The 20,859-nt window shown below is 33.4% G+C and overlaps 2 protein-coding genes across 3 annotated transcripts; both read left to right on the plus strand.

Annotated features, from left to right (window-relative positions):
- Positions 1-1,733: 1,733 nt before the first annotated feature.
- Positions 1,734-3,252, plus strand: LOC129287970 (uncharacterized). 2 transcript variants are annotated; one of them, XM_054924269.1, is made up of 4 exons: positions 1,734-1,852; positions 2,121-2,195; positions 2,542-2,862; positions 3,134-3,252. In XM_054924269.1, the coding sequence occupies exons 2-4, from the start codon at positions 2,127-2,129 to the stop codon at positions 3,230-3,232; spliced, it is 489 nt and encodes a 162-aa protein (XP_054780244.1). In that variant the 5' UTR covers positions 1,734-1,852; positions 2,121-2,126; the 3' UTR covers positions 3,233-3,252. The 2 variants fall into 2 exon arrangements, with proteins under 2 accessions (XP_054780244.1, XP_054780245.1); XM_054924270.1 differs by lacking the exon at positions 1,734-1,852 and having other exon boundaries at positions 1,995-2,195.
- Positions 3,253-7,796: 4,544 nt separating this feature from the next.
- LOC129288153 (mediator of RNA polymerase II transcription subunit 15a-like) lies at positions 7,797-20,177 on the plus strand. The gene is given in 15 exon segments (XM_054924572.1): positions 7,797-7,970; positions 8,711-8,834; positions 9,214-9,261; positions 11,264-11,375; positions 11,485-11,605; positions 12,460-13,770; positions 14,206-14,276; positions 14,914-14,988; positions 15,208-16,269; positions 16,272-16,496; positions 17,463-17,807; positions 19,066-19,172; positions 19,174-19,261; positions 19,362-19,450; positions 19,562-20,177. Coding segments are annotated over 14 exon segments (3,975 nt in total). The 5' UTR covers positions 7,797-7,970; positions 8,711-8,724; the 3' UTR covers positions 19,773-20,177.
- The last annotated feature ends 682 nt before the right edge of the window (positions 20,178-20,859 follow it).

Raw genomic sequence — 20,859 nt, forward strand, 5'->3', positions numbered from 1 at the left:
ACTTCGTAATTAACATATATTAATTATTTAGTGAGAATATTTTATGTTGCTTCATGTAAAGGTATTTTTGTGATTGGTGAAATAATATTTTTTGTATCGGTTTCTTATAATAGACTTAACTGCTTTTTTTCCTTTTAAATTAGCTAATGAAAAATACCATTTTATTTTAATTATTTGAGTGATATTTACTCGTGTGCATTATACGATATCTTCAGGGAAATTTCCGGAAGAAATACGTGAGTGCCATTTTTTATTATTTCCTCTATTAAGTTTGTAGAACAGCCGAACATACTTAAAATGATCCCAAAAGTAAGTAGTATTCAAGATCCCCTTGAGGAAAATTATGGACATTCCATTAACTCATTTATGTCAGTGTTCGATCTTAACTTCAAGCCCAAAGATTTTGTAAACTTGACAGATCTGTTAATGAAAGAGGTATATAATTGCTGCAGAGATAGATCTCAAAGTTTCAAATGTTTTAAATTTCTGATTGCGTTTATTTCAAGTTACAGATCCAAATGTTCAAGGAGGTATACTTGCCAGAGTTGATTGAAATGTACCACATAATTGCTCAAAGATATGAGCAGGTATGTTAGGGACTTATTTGTTGTAGTTTTTTTTTTCTTTTTTTTTACGTAGAGACTTATTTGTTGTAGTTAACAGTGTTAAAATTACAAATGGAATAGGCTGTCCTTTTTTTTCTCGCTAATTACTCCATCCAGATCACAATATAAGACATTCTCTAAAAACTTTATTTGGTCCAAAATATAGGGTGTTGAATAATTTTTATATTTATTTTTTCAATTATACCCTACTTTATTTGTTACTTTAAAAAATATCATGCATTGAATTTTAATTATTATTATTGAGACTCTTATTTAGAGTATTCAATGAAGATATAATTGAAAAGATGTGGGTATTTTTAAAAATTTAAGGTTTCAACTAACATTATTCATAAACTGTGAATTAGTTAACTATGACTTATATGGTGGTCTGAAAAGAATATAGTGGTAATAGTGCCTTTTGAATCCAGTGTAATAGATGGGCTTTTTAGTCTTATCATCAGCTCTTGGAACTCTAAATTGGAGTGTTTATATTTAATATATTCATGCATTCGGAGAGACAATGACACGAGCATGTGGTTGTATATAGAGACCACGTATGATTATCAACTTATTCTTCCGTGTCTCTCTCTAAACACATCTAAGCACATCGTATACATGCACTTTAGTGAATGCATGGGATCCAAGCATCTGAAATCCCCGAGTTTGAACTTGCTAATCTTAGCTCTTATCTCCTCCTTTAGCCCATTTATGAAAACGCCTGCTAACATCTCATCTGAGATTTTCTTTTTAAATAATGATGCTCTGAAGCATTTCTGTATTTAGTCGCTGGCCTTAATGTCAGCAACATTTTTTTTACCAAACAAAATGCCGTCAACATATTTTTGGCATCACTGCATTATGAATGATGAAATTGCTGGATAAGGTTGTGCTTGAGCTCAGTCCATGACTTTGTTGGGTTCTAGGCACTTACTTCCATTGATACTCTTTATTCAAGAGCTCTGGCCCATGTTCAGACGTCAAGGGCTTGTTTTTTTTCTTTTTTTCTTGGTGAGAATGGCATCTAACTTTTCTTCCTCCAGCATTCCTTCAAGAAAGAGCAACAGACCACTTGAGATACCAAGCCCATGAGATCACCTCGACAACAAAGGAAAGTCTAGTTGCCTGAACCTGCAATTTTCCTTCTGCTTTGAACTGTGAACTGTCATATCCACCTATCTCCTATGAGGAAGGATGCCCTCATCACCTAATAAGCGAGGCTCTCGTCCACTGCCTTCCCACATTCATTGGTTCTCTGTCTATTCTGTGCTTCATTCAGCATCTCTGTTGGAATTAGTTATAGGATATGGCTACTTCCCTTTCCCCTTTCTTATTTTTCCTCTTTCTCTAGGAGACTACTCCCTTCATGTATAATTTTACATTTCTGACATGTTTAAATTATAGCACTAAGCTCAATGATTTGCTACCTTGACTTACCCTTGCAGCGATAGAGATTTAATTGTGGGGCAGAGCTCAAGGTTTCAAACGTATTGATTTTCTTACTCTTTATACTTGCAGATCCAAATGTTGACAGAAGTACACTTTCCAGAATTGACTGAAATGTTCCTCAGATATGCTAGTGGCGTTCAGCAGGTATGTTACGTACTCTCTCTCTCTCTCTTTTTAAACAAAAAGTTGACAATACTGATGAATAACTGTCCTTTTTGAGTTTTGCTCTTGATATTATGGTGGGAATAATGATTCTTAAACCTGGAGTGACATATATGTTGTTCATCCATTGCAATGTGTGCTAAGCCTGTTTTTTTTTTTTTTTTTCCTTAAAGAAAGCCTGTTATTTCCTATGAGTGTGCTTAGAACTGATTGGTATAATCATATATTTCTGCATCTTTATCGGCTTGACTCACTTGCCTAGCTTTCCAGTTAGTTTGATTTATAAGTTATATCATTTTTTAACCCTGTATCTGTTTCACTCAATCAGCAAGACTCCCTTTCGCAGCAAGCAGAGTCGGATAAACATGAAGCTCTGGGTTTCTTTAAAGGAATTTTTCAGACTGTTTCATCCTACATGGCACTTTCTAATGGAGTGGAGTTTAGTCCTGTCTACAGGAAGGACCTATTTGCATATGAGAAGAAGATCATAAATTTTATAAATGCAAGTAGGCCCTGGAAAATGTATTTTATGCAGCCAGGACGGTTTGCCTCCCGTGCTATGCCCCAGCAACACTCCCAACCTACACAAGTGTGCTCTAATGAAAATCAAATAGACTCTCTGTGGGAATTCCAAGAACTGTACGGAAAGGTAAATGTGACATCTTTTTAATCATCTATATGTCCTCAATGAAATTTGAAGGAGCAGCAGACAAGATTCAAATAAATCCAAAAAATTAAGTATTGAAGATCCTCTTGACTGTTTTATTGGTGAGCAATTTAAACGATGATTTTGAGTGTAAACATCTTGAATGGAAAAATTATATAGTAACATTTGGCTGAGTGAAACAGTGCTGATTATTTTGGATATCTCAGGGTTTCAAATATTTTGATTATCTGATTCTGTTTTTTTCAACATACAGATCCAAATTCTTAAGGAAATGTACCTGACAGAATTGAATAAAATGCACCGGATAATCGCTGATAAAGTTTTGCAGGTATGTCGGGTACTTGCGTTTTAGCCTGGACAATTTTACCACCAAACATGGCTTAACAAATCTATTTTGAGTATACCATCATCAATATATCAGTATAAAATATAAATTCTATAACAAGCTATATCAAGTTTACTGTAAAATTGCCTCTGAACAACTTCCTGATAGAAGGGTGTTGTAGAAACTGTGAAGCTCTTGAATCAAACTAAGGCCATGTATTACCTATGAGTTTTCTCACAATTTATTGATTATTGATATAGTCTTATTTAACATTGATTCTATCTCTCGTATCACATTGACTCCAGACCACAGAGGACACTCCCAACAAGGTCAGGCATAGTCAACTTTACAAACTCATTACCCAAAAAAAAATAAAAAAATTACATGCTTCAATGTTGTACCATCCATTTTCACTTGGGAATAAGATTCAATTTTTTTTTTAATGCATGTTTTGGCTAAGCCATCTGCAATAATATTGCTCTCCCTAGGCATATATTGCACTTGACTTGTCATTGTAAAGCTAATACCCATCTAATTTAAAGAAACACCAAACTGTAAGTAGTATTAGTTGATGTAGGGTTTTAAATTTTTTAACCAAAACCTTTAATTTAGATTCTAACACAATATGAGAAAAACTCAAATCCTCCACAAAATTATTTTTAGGTGACATTGCTCATCAACATTTAACTTTACTTATTGGGATGGAGGTGAAAGCCATGTTAAGGCTTTGTATATACAATTTATCCATTCTCAAAGGATCATAGCATATATTAAAGTTCTTTATAGTTCTCATAATAACAATTTCACCCATATTCTTTTTTTTTTTTAATACAAAGCTACGGTAAAAAAACCATGCAAAAGGACCAAATCAGGTCATGTCAAAAGATAAAAAACTTCTACAATCTTCTTTAAATTCAAAGAAACCCAATCAGGTAGAGAAGCAGAAAAGAACTAAGATCACGTTTGGTTCATAAAAAATGAGATAATGGAAAGAAATGGAATGATGGGGAATGGAATTATAATGGCTATAAATTTATTTGGTAAAATATTTAAGTAAGTAAGAATAAAGTTTATATATATGTATATATATTATTTGTTTAAATATAAATTAAAATATACAGATCATAATACCTTTACCATAATGAGGTAACAACCACCTTTTTCTTGTCTTAATGGATTTACTTGTTTTTTTTCCATTTTGTTTGGGCTAAATAAGACTGCGAACACATTCAAAAGTTTTTCAAAGGTTTATATGTACCTACACACATACGTATGTGAACGTGTTTCAAAAAATTTATTTTAAATTTAAATTTTACTTTGTAAAAGTAAAAATAAAGAAAAATATATAAATATGATACACAAGGAATTAAATTTAAAAATATAGTAATTCACATTCTTGAGACATACTATTTTATGTCTCTTACAAGCAACTAAACATGAATGAGATGGGAATTGAGACATGCTTATCATTCCATAGGCTAAGATTTCTATAACCAACCAAACAAGACTTAAATTCTAAATCTAGAATGAAAAAAACTTCAACTATACTTGAAATGTATAAGTACAGTCTTTAAGAATATGAAAAACACTTTCCACTTCTTTTGACACCAATCACACAAAAGTAAACATTGAGACCAGTGACTCCTCCAAGTAATTATTGGTAATTTGTTATGAAAGACCATCCGAACAAAGAATCTAATTCTTTCAACACTTCTCCACTTGCAAATGGATCTATATGCATGGTTGTAACTAGTGATTGGAGATTTTTCTTTTTCTATTTTTTTAAAAAGCACTTTTAATAAAAAATTGGCCATTTGCATTTGGTCTGACATGATTGAAAGTTGAAAGAAGCCTCATTTTTTTGGTAACTTATAAACTTAAGAATTTCTTTTTCAATGTTATGAAAAGGTTTTGGGTTTTTCTTAAAAAAAAAAAAAAAGAAAAGAAAAGAAAGCTTTTGGGTCTCCCTCTTATAGCCCAGTCTAGTTTCACATTTTTATCTAATCACAATTTCAATTAGATTTATTTCTAGTTAAAAAAAGGTTTGTTTGTTTAATATTAAAAAAATAAGTAATTTTTAAATGATTTATAAATTTTATAAAAAGTCAATGGCCTTGTAGCCTATTATCATATATGTTCCTGGTAAGTGGAAGGTTGTGGATTCAATCTTACTTGTAATGTCAAGCGATCAAACTATTAGGGCCTCCTATTCTAATTCAAAAAAACATAAATCTATTTTGTATAGATTTTATAAAAAGTGAACATTAGTTTATATTTTGTTATAATAATAAAAAACTAAATATCAATTTGTTAGTTTTAGATTTTATGATATCTTCGGGAGTACACATGTAAGGTTGGGTTGGGCTTCACCCTAACCCGATGAACATAAAAAATAATATAATACATAAAAAAATTAAATAAAATAACATTATGGAATAATTAAATTTTTTAAAAATAAAGCTTGAAGCTCAGCTCAGCTATCTTGATTGGCTCAGGCATGATTGAGCCACCTTTTGATTTTTGTCTTACAAAAATAATTAATTATTTAATTATTTTAAAATTTTATAATATCTTCGTATATCTCATTTTTTAAAAATATTTTTTATTTATCACATCAGATTATTTTTAAAAGTTTCTCAAAAAAGCTTATTAAGGGCTCGTTTGTTCAGCTTATTTTATGAAAAATATTTTTTAAAAATTTATTTTGTAAGTTTTTATGATATTTATTTAAACTTTTGTAAATAATTAGAATCTAAAAAAAAATCATATTTGCTATTATTTCAAGAAGTTATTTTGCGTAGCTTTTAAAAATAATCTAATACAGTAGATGAGAGAATATTTTAAAAAAATGGGATACATGAAGATATCATAAAATTTTAAAATAATTAAATAATATTATAAAATTTAAAATAGCTAACTAATAATTGCTTTTTATTATTGTAAACAAATATAAGATAAGGTATGTTTTTATAAAAAATTTACAAAATAAATGTCTTTTTAGAAAAATTTTAAATTATCCGAAAGTCACTTATTTTTTAATTTTTAACAAAAAGGTCCTAAAATAATCAAAATTTTATTTTTTTAGATTCTAATAATTATTTTAAAAAATTTAAATAAATATCCAACTCATCAAATAGATTTAAAAAAAATACATGTTTTGTTAATAAAATAAGATGAAACGAATGGCCCTAAATCAAACATTATAGAAATATTTGAATATGAATTAGTTAATAATTCTAGATGCTAGATGTTGGATTATTATCACGCAAAATGTACAGCTATATGGTAAATTTGGACTATTAAAAAAAACCTCTCATGGATATGTTTCTAAATATTTTGCCAAGTATTATAGTTATCTTATCATGGCTGAAGAGTACAATCTCTATTGGTTCATTGAACAGATGTGGGCATGTCCTGTGCTCCATTCAATACATTAATTACTGTCAGCTTTTTTTTTTTTTTTTGCCTTTTAAATAATTCTTCATCAAAAGGAAGCAGATTTAAAGTATAAGATGAAGGAAAAATTATGCTGAGGTCTTATATTATAAATTTATTTATAAATAAATTTTATAAAATTTAAAAATTATAACTAAATTCATTGAAACTTAAATGTAATTTGTAATTAAAATATAAAGACAATATTATTCTTGTTAAAATACATTAAATTATATCTTTAAAAAATATGTATTTGTATTTATAAAATATTAAATGTAACTTATGAATTAAGAATTTTTATTTATAAATTGTGAAGTTATAATTGTAATTGAATGATAAATATAAATTCAGTCCATTATTTATATAATATGAAATATGATTTGTAAATTAATAATTTTTATTCGTAAAGTGTGAAGTTGCTGTTACAAGTAAAAAAAATATGACTTCAGCTTAATATTTATAAACTACAAAATATATTTTGTAAATTAAAAATTTTTACTTGTAAATTATAAAGTTGTAATTGTAAATAAAAGGTAAATATAACTTCAATCTATTGGTGTTTTTTGTTTTGTTTTAATAAGGAGGGGCATAAAAGTCTTTTAACCTAAAAGTTTAATTACATTCCCCACAAAATATACGTATGTATGTGAGCTCAAAATATCTAATATGTATATAACATCCAACAACACACTTACCCTTACAATGAGGTTGGCATGCGTGTCACATAATTTATTCTTATAATTCATAAATCATATGTAAATATGATGATTTTTTTATTTTTTAGATACAAGGCTCAAAAATAAGAAAAAAAATTAATGTTAATAAGTAAGTATGGTTTGAATTATTGTATTGCCGTAATTTAGAGATTGAATACATAAACAAATTGTAAATGCTTTGAACATTTCATTCAAATTAAAGTCTCATTAACATGATTACCAATTCAAAATATTGTTTTACAAATCATAATACGCATTCATATAATCAATATTAGTATTATTAATGAAATTTGAAATAATTAAAAAAGGGAAATTAAAATGACATCTGATTTTGAAGGACTAGACCTTCTACTTTGGTGGGGCAATATGAAAATATGTCCAATTTTGTTTACCGGTCAAGTTACTTTCTCTGAAGCCTTTATAAATAATTCAATTTGCACCACTTGACAAGAAGTTCAGCCTGAATTCGCCCGCAGAATTTCAATCTAAGCTCCGACGTGGGCTCAGGTCGTTATAATCACCTCCACCAGCCATGCCACCGTGAGCCACTGCCGGAAGATTTCCCTTTCTCTCTTTCGGTTGTTGCTCAGTTGGCTCATCGTCGTTTTTTCTTGGTTTGTGACTTTTTCATTGGACGAATACGTTTTTTTTTAATTGATTGTGTCTAATTTATTTTGTTTGGCACTTTGGCTTGTGAAAGATTTCTCTCTTTCGATTTCGATGTTTGCTTCTTTATTGGTGTTGCTTGGCATGGTAGAATACTGTAGGTTTGCTGAAGTGTACTGGATTGATCATGAGAAGTTACTGTTCAATCGAAGAGCGGGTGGGAAGGAGGGGTGCTTCTAACGATCCAGAGGTAGAGGGGGATATAAAGTCGAGATCTTTGAATGTTAATCATTATGAAACTACGAGTTTTGAAAAGTAGAAATTGTCAAAAACCAATATAATTTCAATGATACGTGACGGATTGAAATTAATCTTAATTTTTAGGTATAATAGATCCCAAAGTGAAGAACTCTAGAGAAGAGGCTAAGGTGTGAGGATTTGGGAGAGAAAAAAGTGGGAATAGGTGAAATCCTCGAACATGGGAATAGGAAAAATGGGAAAAGTATTTTAACGTGAAGATTTTGAGGTAGACATTAGGAACTAAAAGTGGTTGGGTCGAAAGGGACTCAATACCCTTCCACAAGGTCTTGAGCTTAACCTTAAACCTTTATTCATGCTATGAGAGTTACTTCTCATTTCAAGATTGACAATTTTATCAATTATTCTTGTATCTCTCTTGTACACATCTGCTCCCTTATATTTGTTTCTTTATATAATCTGATTTGTTTGAAAATCTTTTGTTATTCAGTTAATTTAAATTTGATGGATACCAATAATTGGAGACCTTCTCAAGGCACTGAACCAACTATGGATAAAAATGATTGGAGAGCTCAACTACAACCTGAATCACGCCAAAGAATTGTCAACAAAATGTATGTTTCGGTTCTAATATTCTATTGCTGAGTTGAACTGAATTAGTTTTTCCCCCCCTTTGTCATGTACCAAACATAGTTATTGACTTTGTCACTCGTGTAGCCCAAGGGTTGCAAAATGCTTAGTGTGAAATCCACAACATTGCATGGGCATTTTCATGTAGTCCTCAACTCTAAAAAATTCAAGAATATATTGTAACATAATTGATAATGACTTATATAAACCAAACTCATTAAAAAGGAAAAAAAGATCATAGTAATGATAAATCACAACATCAGATACTCTAATCATAAAACACATTGTGTTTAATAATTTATGAGTCTAGCTTTATCTTGTGATGTCTTAATTCTAAACCTAATCCTCTTTTTGGCCGAAAAGGAACCCGTTCCTCTTTATCAAATTGATTATTGCAACAATGATCATCAGGTAATTGCTCAATTTACTTTTCATCTTTTAAGGTTTTTGTAAGCTCATCAACCATGTCAAAAGCACTAGAGGTGGATTTTATTACCTTTTCTGTCAATTAAGTGGATGTGGATGATGATCAAACATTTTGTTGGCTCCTTAGCTCCACGAGCTAAAGCTACATCATTTCCAAGTCAAATCATCACCTTCAAATACAAGATAATTTTCTTCACTATTTAGTTCATCTACCTTGCCAACCAAAACTGCTTGTTGCTATTATTAATATCTTTCAACATGATTGGGTTGATGGTATTATTAATAATATCTTTTAATTTTATGATATATGATGAGTACTGGAGTGTCCAATTCTGATTGTCCGAGCATGGTTTGACTAATTCTCTAGCGACAGCCTTTGCAAAATCACTTGAAGTAAAGATTGTGTCATTTGCTCTGTTTATATATAGAGCCTACTACTACAAAAGGTTGCTTCTGTAGATCAGCAGTGTCGGAGATATATGAGCATTGCGATCCTGGACATATCATAGCTCCATGAGTCACAGTTTTGATCTACAAGCTATAGCACGTTATTAATATCTGTGAAATAAAAAGGAAAAGAAAATTTTAATGATTGATTCCATAAATGGACAACATTTTTTTGAGGTTCCTTGTGTTTCCGATATCTAAATAACTTTAAGATAAATAAATAAATGTGTGGTGGAAGAACTAGTATAGACACGTGTTGGCACTTTGTTTAATTGTCTTATTCATATAAAGCTAGTGACTGAATGGACAATAAAATAACTTCTTCATTGTTTTTCAAACTAATGACTTTTTTGTGTGCCAATTCTACCAAACCAATGTTTTCCTATTGATCTTTTCTGAATATTGACTTTCTTGATGTTGTATTCTAAGTTCATACTTGAGCGTTACCTTTCCAATGGTACCCATGCTTTGTAGGTGACTAAGACCGATTAAGATAAAATGAAGCATTGTCAGTAGTTTGTCTCATGACCATTACTACATGTGAAAAAAGAAACACATGATTTTGATGTTTGCCTAACATTTGCACCTGCATTCAAATATATTGAAATGATAAAATCTTTGGGTAAAAACTTAATTGTATGATTCATCAGGCCTAGACTGTTGGGTTGTCCTCAGAAGTGGAGGCACTTCCTGTATCATTATTTTACAGGTTGGGAAGGAAGAGATCTTTCATTGCAGTATGAAGTAAAGGACGTTTACTTGATTAATTTATGATGTAATTTTAACTTGAGTATTAGGGTTTATAATTTGAAGTTTGGGATGTTGGGAGTTGAGGATGGAGAAAGGGAGGGACTGAACTAAAAAATAACTTCTATTTTAAGTACACACTACAATTTACACCAACAAACTCTTTTTGTCCCTATTCTCTTCCTTCCTCACGTCACTCACTCTCACACTTTTTCTCTCGCTACTCAACTTTTTTGATGCACTACACCTTCATACTTCTCTTAGTTTCTCTTTCTCTCCTCACACTTGCACACTTTTTTCTGTGCAAACTCTCTCTTTCTTCTCTCCTCACACTCTACCACACACCACAACATCTGACTTCATCTATTTATAGTGCTAATAGGTCTGTTATCAATACATTTACAGCCTTCTGGATTTTTCTTATTTGGCACCGCCTTTGTATTGCTTCAGCTAAAGTCTCCAGAGTTTTCTTGATTTCTACAGCCATTGATTGCTTCTCCATCAATCTAGAAAATTCTAGTTGGAGAGAGAGAGTTTGTTGATGATATTTTAACATGGGATAATTTCAGACTTAATTGAGGATTTTAATTTAAATTCTTGGCTTGTTGGCAGTGTTCTGTCTTTTGAAGGATTTGGTGTATAGTTTGGAGGGCAATTCTATTATTTTAAAAAGGAAAAACTGTGTATTTGGCTAGTTCTTTTTATTTTTTCCCTGGGATATGTCACACATGGATGCTTATAGACATTGGATCAAAAACGATGATTAAAAGATTTCATTTCCTTCCATTTGTAGAATGGAAACATTGAAAAGGCATCTTCCATGTTCTGTTCAAGAGGGAATACATGAGCTTCGAAAGATTGCTCAAAGGTTTGAAGAGAAGATTTATACTGCTGCAACTAGCCAGGTAAATTCACAATGAGGAATATCACTGATTTCATTACATTTATGTTTATCTTTGCAAACATGGGTGATATACAAGATTGATGATATTACATGGTACTCACTAATTGCAGCCTGATTATCTACGGAAAATATCTTTGAAGATGCTTACAATGGAGACTAAATCCCAGAACAACATAAACAACCCTATGCCAGCAAACCCAGGTGGCCCCAGTAATCAACCTCCTGATACAGGTTAGGTTCTAGAGCCTTGGCTTGGGCATGATATTATTAAGTGGTTCCAAAGCCTATATATGACATGTATGTGCATATATAAAGGCATTTGAATGGATTTTTCCATTCTGTTCTTTTAGTAATTTTCCATGTGAGATTCAACAAAGTTTTATATTGACTGTTGAAGACTTAACACAACTCTCCTCCTTTGTTTGGGTTGGGATTGGCTGTAAACATTAGCGGAGTTAATCCATATAGTCAATCCCACCTAGTAGGATAAGGTTTTTTGTTGTTGTTGTTCTTTTTGTAATTTTGGCTGTTTGAGTTCTGTCATCATTTTTAGTTATAATCCTTTGTGCATGTGCAATTCTAGACCTAATGTAAAAGTGATAATGGATGTTATCAATGATAACTTGCACACATGGAGATAAATTTCTATTAACTTTGTAGTTTATATGTAGAGAATCTTGTGTATTATTGCTCAAGATATCATTAATATATTGAGTTCCATTGGCTCTGCACCAAATCCTTGTCCTTTCTCTTTCTTCATTTCTTTATTATTTTCTTAAAACTTTATGCTGTTGAAATTTTAAACTTAAAAGTTTACATTGACTTCATTTAAGCATTGATGAAATTTAAGTTGTTTCCTGTTTTGGCTTATTGATTTTGATTGATATTCATTCTATATTTAGGTCGCTTTCTTTGAAATTGAATCCTCTATAGGCATGCAATCTTATAGTTGGAGAGAGAGTGATATAAAATGGTGTAAACGTATGTGGGATTCACTTTCTTTCTACACCCATTATCTCTTTTCCCTGCATCTCTCTTTAACTGCACTATATGCAGAGGACTTAGGTGGTCATATATTTGAACAGGATTAACTCAGCCCCAAGTTCAAAATCCAGGGCAGTCGCATGCAATGCCTTTGCCTCATCAGCCACAATCACGTCAACAGATTCTATCTCAAAATATTCAAAATAACATCACACCACAATCTAATCTATCGTCTGCAGCCAATATAGGCCAGACTCCTTTGCCAAACCTTGGCCAGAACTCCAATATGCAGAACATGTCCGGACAGAATTTAGTTGGGAGCACTATTGGCCAGAATTCTAACAGGCAGAATATGTTTACTAGCTCCCAGAGACAAATGCCAGGAAGGCAGCAGGTTGTCAGCCAACAGCAACAACAGCAACCACAGAATCCGCAGCAGTATCTTTACCAGCAGCAGCAGCTTTTGAAGCATAAGCTCCAGCACCCACACTCATTGATACAAATACAGCAGCAGCAGCTGCAGCCGCAACAGCAGCAACCACAGCCGCAGCAGAACCTTCTACAACCGAACCAGTTGCAGTCTAATCAGCAATCTATTATGCAAACATCATCTGTCATGCAACCTTCCATGATGCAAACTCCTTCTCTATCTGGCCTCCAGCAGAATCAACAATCTAATAATGTTCAATCATCAACACAATCCATGCTTCAGCAACATCCCCAGTCAGTTATCAGGCAGCAACAACTGCAACAGAATTCTATTATTCACCAGCAACAAATACCAATAAGCCAACAGCCAATGTTGCCTTCACAGCAGCAGCAGCTTATGGGGCAACAGTCAAATGCAACAAACCTTCAACACAGTCAGCTACTTGGGCAACAGGCTGGTGTTGTTGATGTGCAGCAACAACAGAGGTTGATTGGACAGCAAAATAATCTTACAAATCTGCAGCAGCACCAGCAACAACAGCAGTTAATAAATCAGCAAAACAATCTCTCGAATATGCATCAACAACAGTTGGGAAGTAATGTCCCGGGGCTACAGCAGCAGCAATTGCTTGGACCCCATTCTGGTAACTCTGGCTTGCAAACTACCCAACACTCAAATCACATGCTGCAACAACCAAAGGTTCCAATGCAGCAGCAGCCACAACAAAATACATCAAATATGTTACCGTCTCAAGTGCCGCAACAACAGCCACAGGCTTCTCAGCAGCAAATGATGTCCCAGTTTCAATCTCAGCCTGCACAGATGCAACCGCAATTGGGTTTGCAGCAGCAGTCAAATTCCTTGCAACGAGATATGCAGCAAAGGCTTCAAGCATCTGGCCCTTTACTTCAACAGCAAAATGTACTTGATCAACAAAAACAGATGTATCAATCACAAAGAACCCTTCCAGAAGCATCATCGAGTATTTATTTCCATCTATGCTTTTCTTTCTGTCTGTTATGTTTGTATATCCTTAGTTGTATTGTTGTTATGCCTGTATATCTTTACTTATGTTGTAGTTATGCCTGTATAACAATGTCTATTTTAAGCAAGGTTTCTATATAGGTCCTCATTGCTGTACTTGACCTTACAAACTTTATTTTACGTGCTTCTCCTGCTCTTCAAATATTTGAGAACCATCTTCAAAAGAAAATTTGAGGTGTCTTTCTTAAAATTTGTTAAGTCATGCTTACATGGTGGATATTGTCATGCTTGCATGTTTCATGAATGTAATTATTGTGATTGATGGTAATCTGTTCATTTTCCTTAAATAAAATAACAGAAATGCCAGTTATTATTTTGCTTTATTTGGTTGAGCCTTAATGCTCATGCACGTGTATTATAATCTCCATTGTAGCTTCCCTGGATTCAACAGCACAGACTGGACAATCAAATGGGGGTGATTGGCGAGAAGAAGTGTACGAAAAGGTGAATATGTCAATTCCTTATTTTATGTCTCACTGAAATTTGTTGGAACAATAGAAGTTTGTTGAATGAACTCCAAAATAAAAGTGAGAAGAGTTCTTTATTTTTATGTTGATGTACTGATTTGTAGCATGAGCCCATGGACCTTACAGGAAAGAGATGGAAACTTCTATACTCATTTCTGATGTCCTTAATTCATGCTAGTTAGATTAAATGGTTGCAACTTTTTGGCCAAAAAAAAAAAAAACTTGACCCATGAAAATATCTGTGCTCTGTAGTGCAGAAGAGGGAACTGATGCCTACAACTGGAGTGAAATTTTGTTGATCATGCCCATTTTATCATTTATTAGTCCCATCAAGAAATGCTCTTTGTAATCATTAATCTGATGATATATATTGATATGAATGATATTTTTCTGTGCAAGACAATGTTATTAGTTGGTTAAAGTGACTTTGTTACCAGTTAGGAACACAGGAATACTTCGAACATTCTCTTGACTTGTATATCTTGCAATCGACTTAAATGTAAAAAAGAATTTATCGTCCTGACTATATTATGAATGCAACTGTGAAACCAATTCACTTGCATGGATGATCTCCATAGTTTAAATGTTTTGATTCTGTTCGTTTCAATTTACAGATCCAAAGAATGAAAAACACATACTTGCCAGAATTGAATGAAATGTACCAGAAAATTGCTGCAAAGCTTCAGCAGGTATGTTGCGTATTGATTTTCTGAACATGAAAGTGCCAACACCATGTAGGTTTTTTTTTTTTTTTTTGGGCAATTATGGTGGTGGTGATGTTCCAGCATCTCTCATGTGGTGTTTAACTATTGCAACTGGTGCAGAGCACTATCAATCTATACCCTTTTCTGAAATTGCCTATGAATTTGCTTGTAACTTAATAATATGTATTTTTATATCTATATCAGCATGACTGCCTTCCACAACAACCAAAGCCAGAGCAGCTTTCCAAGCTGAATGCATTTAAAACAATGTTGGAGCGTCTTATATCAATTCTACAGGTTCCTAAGGCCAACATTCCTCCTGGTTTAAAGGAAAAATTGGGTTCCTATGAGAAGCAGATTATTAACTTTATAAGTACAAATAGGCCCAGGAAAGCCATGACTCAGCCACAGCAAGGACAGCTGCCCCCCTCTTCTATGCACTCCATTCCCCAACCACAATCTCATGAAAATCAAATAAACTCTCATTTGCAACCAACAAATATTCAAGATTCTGTGAACAATATGTCAAGTTTGCAGCACAATTCAATGCCTGGTGTGTCGACAGCACAACAGGTTATTATGAATCCAATGCAACCTGGTGGCAATTTAGATTCAGGACAAGGAAATCATTTGAACTCCCTCCAGCAGGTTCCAGCAAGCGCCCTTCAACAAAACACCATCAGTACTCCCCAACAGACTAACATGAATCCCATATCAACACAAAATGTGATCCAACCAAATCTAAATACCCTTCAGTCAAGCTCCAGTTTGCTTCAACACCCACAACTGAAACAGCAGCAGGAACAGCAGATGTTGCAGACTCAGCATCTCAAACAACAGTTTCAGCAGCGGCAATTGATACAGAGGCAGCAAATCCTGCAACAGCAGCAACAATTACACCAACCAGCAAAGCAACAGCTCCCTGCACCACAGCCTCATCAAATGAATGATGTGAATGATATGATGAGACGACGAATGGGCATTAAGCCGGAGGTTTTTCAGCAACATCTTTCCTCTAGTCAACGCCAAGCTTATCCCCATCAACAGTTGAAACCAGGAAGTCCATTTCCTGTTTCTTCACCCCAACTCCTGCAGACTGCATCTCCTCAGATTTCACAACATTCATCTCCCCAGATCGATCAGCAAAATCTTCTTCCACCTCTCACAAAAGTTGGGACCCCTCTGCAATCTGCTAACTCACCATTCGTGGTTCCCACTCCTTCACCTCCCTTGGCTCCATCTCCTATGCCAGTAGATCCTGAGAAACCAATCCTGGTGTTTCATCAATAACAACTTCTACAAATCTTGGGCATCAACAAACAGGAGGTGCATCAGCACCAGCTCAATCCCTTGCCATAGGGACTCCTGGTATATCAGCCTCTCCTTTGCTGGCAGAGTTTAGTGGTCCAGATGGGACTCATGGCAATGCTTTAGCTCCCAGTTCTGGAAAGTCAACTGTTACAGAGCAGCCTATTGAACGCTTAATTAATGCGGTTAGTTCAGCTGATTTTATTTGTCTGATCCATTGCAGTGCTATGAAATTTTATGTGCAGTATGAGAGATCATAGGTATTGGAACCGAACGGTTAAATTAATGAATAGATTCCATTGTCAGGTCATTGGTTCAACTTCAACTGTTAGGTTACTAATTGAAATTGTTAAACTGGCTCATGTTTATTCAGATTAAGTTACATATTTTAAATTTAAATAAAATTTTATATAGCATTTTTTTAAAATTTAAAGAATTTTAACTTATTCATTGATATATAGAATGTGTTCCTTTACATTATTCTAAATCATATATGTAATAAGATAAATATAAACAGAAGTTTGTGATTTATTTGTGAACTACAAAAAGAAATGGGAGAATTATGTTAAAGTCCCACACAGTGTCAATGGATTTAATTTAGTTGTTAATGAATGTTGTAGTAATTAATTTCTTTGTGTGAGATCTGTATGTAATTCTTCCAAAAGAAATTGAGATAATGTGAAGTAATGTGAACAAACCTGTTATTGCATTAAATGAATTCGAGTGTCCAAAACATCCATGTGTGCTGCGAATTTTAACAATCCAAAACAAAAAGGGAGTGTATCACTGTTATAACTCCCACATCAATGAAGTGCGACCAAAAGAATGCTCTCACTTCACTATAAGTTGTTGCTCAACTACAGTAGAACAAGTAGGCAGTCTAGAGCAATCGTTGGGTTCATTATTTTATTAAACCCATTGGCCAATCAACCCATTGGATAGGCTTGTTCATGAAGGTCAGTCAAACAACCTATAGCTTTCTCGACCTTTGACTGATTCTGTAGTTGTTTTGAACTGAACAAATGTTTAGACTGGACAATACCTCAGGTTATTGGTTCAACCAGCATTGAGAAATAATGAAAGTTTTCCTTTATTGTTCTACTTTTATTTTAGTTACATTATGAAAATTTATGTCTAAATCATTATTCCAGGTAAAATCAATGTCACCTAAAGCATTAAGTGCTGCTGTTAGTGGTATTGGCTCAGTTGTCAGCATGATTGATAGAATAGCAGGATCAGCCCCGGGAAATGGATCCAGAGCTGCAGTTGGTGAGGATTTGGTTGCTATGACTAAATGTCGTCTTCAGGCTAGAAATGTAGCTAATCAAGATGGAACCAATGGATCCAAGAGAATGAAGCGATACACCACTGCCTTGCCTTTGAATGTTGCGTCTTCAGGTGGTAGCATGAATGATAGCATCAAGCAGTTTGCTGCTGCTGAGGCTTCTGATCTGGAGTCAACTGCAACATCAAGTATCAAGAAACCAAGGATTGAGGTACTCACTTATGTTCTATGATATCTTTGTCAGTGCTTTCCTTTTGGCTGAACAAAGGATTGATTGGCTATGAGAATGGGCACCTATGCAAGGATTATATTTTGTATTTAGATGTCAACTGGATGTCTGCATTACTTTACCCCTTCATTTAATCGAGATTGGAATATATAAAGGAGAGAGAGGGAGAGGGACAAGGGGGAAAGGAGTAACAAAGTTGGTCTTATTAACTGATGCACACTTTTCCTTTTATTGGAACATAAGTTATTTGCTACTGTTATAAACAACTACATCAAAGGGGGAAAACCCTTTTTGAAGAACCACACCCAAAACCTAGCACCAAGTTAGAGAGCCTAACATCCATGTAAACCCCACATCAGAATCTCATATTTCAATCGTGGTACTGAAGTTTCGTACTTTGCTGTTGGATTCTAACATATCATCATTAAGTTATTTGAGACTTAGGTGCAGTTGTTAATGCCTTTGGTTAAAGATGAGATTAGAATTAGAATAATTACTGCTTTTAATTGAAACAAAATTTCAAACAATCCTTGCTCTCAAAAAATTTAAATGTAATTAAATGATGTAACAGAATAGTAAGAATAACAGTAAACAATAAATAATAATAGCAACAGCAATAAATGATGACAGCAGTGGTACTAGTGGTTAGGCTGATACATTAGTAAATATTGCTTTGGTTGATAACTTGTCTCTTGTTTACCAATAACCTTTATCTACCTCATTTAACAACAATAATTAAGGTTAGTTGAGTTTGAAACCTTATGTCTCATGTAAGATCTTATATTCTGTTGCGATTAATATATGTAATGACTAGGATTCTCCACCTGGAATCTGGATTGTCTATTAAAGTTCTTCTAATAAACATGATATTTCATTAGATAAGGTATATAATAGTTTTCTCCTGGAATTGTAAGGTTTATAATATATTTATAGTTGCCAGGGAATGACTATGGCTGTGTTTTGAAAACCAATTATTTAAAACAATTCAATTGAAATGCAAGTAATTACAAATATTCAAATATGACCAATAATAAAATGTGTAAATGGACTGAATTCTTAATTCAAGTTTATTTCAAACAACTTCCATAGAGTCAATTTGTAAATGTAGTCAATTTTCTTAATTTAAAGGTTCTAAAGACATTATATATCTAGAGGATTTTAAAAAAAAATTAATGTATTGTCATTGATTGGTAATCTAAACGACCTTAAGTATGATGAACTTATGTGACGTTTGCTGCAGGCTAATCATGCCCTATGGGAAGAGATAAGAGAGATTAATCAACGACTTATAGATACAGTCGTAGATATCAGTGATGAAGATGTTGATCCCACTGCTGCTGCTGCTGGCAGGGGCTGAAGGGACCGTTGTCAAGTGTTCTTACATTGCTGTAGCTCTCAGTCCAAGCTTGAAATCACAATATACTTCAGCGCAGATGGTAGGCTTTAAAACCTTTTAATTGCAATAACTGTGCGTGTTAATTTTTGTTTATTTTTTCCCTTGTAGAACTGTACCGCTCATGTTTTGCCATCATGCAGTCACCAATTCAACCCCTATGGTTGCTTATTCCTTCAAATTATCCCAATTGTTCCCCCAAACTCCTCGACAAGTTTCCAGTTGAATCCAGGTGAGAAAATGTGCATTTTTGCATCTCTTGTTTAGCTCAAGTTTGCATAGGAATTTGTTGAATTTAATCCAGAACTATAAAGTGATGTAGCTTGTCATTCTACTTTATCAGTAAGGAGAGTGAAGATTTGTCCGCAAAAGTGAGGTCAAGGTTTAGCATATCCCTGCGAAGCTTGTCACAACCAATGTCACTTGGAGAGATAGCAAGAACCTGGGATGTTTGTGCTCGTACAGTTATTTCAGAGCATGCACAGCGGAGTGGTGGAGGGAGCTTCAGTTCTAAATATGGGACTTGGGGGAATTGCTTGAGCACTGCGCAGTGATGGATCCACAGGGCAATGAGAAATTCTTAAGTACAGTCCTTCCTTGTACAGTTAGATGGGGCAAGGAGCTAATAAGAATTTACCAATGTAGGCTTGTTAATAATTGGGTTTTTATTAGCTCATTGTCCACCTAGTCGATATTTTATTTGCATTTAATTTAATAAGTATTGTCCTTGATAGACATACAAACCTTTTTTGGTTTACTGCCGTAGAAATAGCCAAAGCTTTTGTTTGGGAATAACTGCAGAGCATCTTATGCACGTAGGGGAAAGCAGTTATGAGAATAACATAGGAAGTTTTCTTGGTCACTAGTTATTGTTTCTAGATGTAGTTAACTTGAGATGACATGTTTGTCAACTGGGTTTTGGCAATTTCATTGGCTAAGTATAAAATTCTTTTATCTGATGTGGTCGCTTTATATCAATGTCTTAAGTTAGCCAAGCACAAGATATATTAGCCAAAGAGTTATTTTAACAATCATGTGCAAGGCAAACTCTAGTCACATGAGAATTTTGGGGGCTCTAGAATGCCAAGAGAATGCTGTAGCTCATGCTAGCGACCACATTCAATTAGCAATTCAGAGTATTCAGGAATCTTTTAAAAACATTTATATCTTTTTAACTATACTTTGACCAAATATCATATATATAAGTTCTTTCTAATGACAATTAAAATCTCACTAATTTTTTTCCCAAAAAATGTAATAAATGAAATAGGGGTATGGTTGAAAAATTAATTTTAAAAATTATCTAGTATTTTGTATTTTGAGTCAAGCCAAATTTCTAAAATATGTTTTATATTATGATTAGCAGAGAGGGTATATCTCAACATATCTTTACTTTAGAGAAGCCAATGCTTGCACAAACTGATTAGCTTACATCAACTTTAAGAATAATAAGAACCTTTTGTAATTTACAATTAACTCACACACTACTAATAATCCTTGAAATTAATTCAAGAGGGTCACCCAATTATGGTTAACCATTTCAAAGTAATTCAAAATTTGAAGGTGTATTTTCTAACAATTGGGATCTCAAGTTTAAACTTTACAAAAACCAATCAAAAGTGACTTTATTAAGTCAAAAAA

Source organism: Prosopis cineraria, unplaced genomic scaffold, assembly GCF_029017545.1.
Source record: "Prosopis cineraria cultivar Desert tree isolate PC_DT_omini unplaced genomic scaffold, ASM2901754v1 PC12, whole genome shotgun sequence".
Lineage (NCBI taxonomy): Eukaryota > Viridiplantae > Streptophyta > Magnoliopsida > Fabales > Fabaceae > Prosopis > Prosopis cineraria.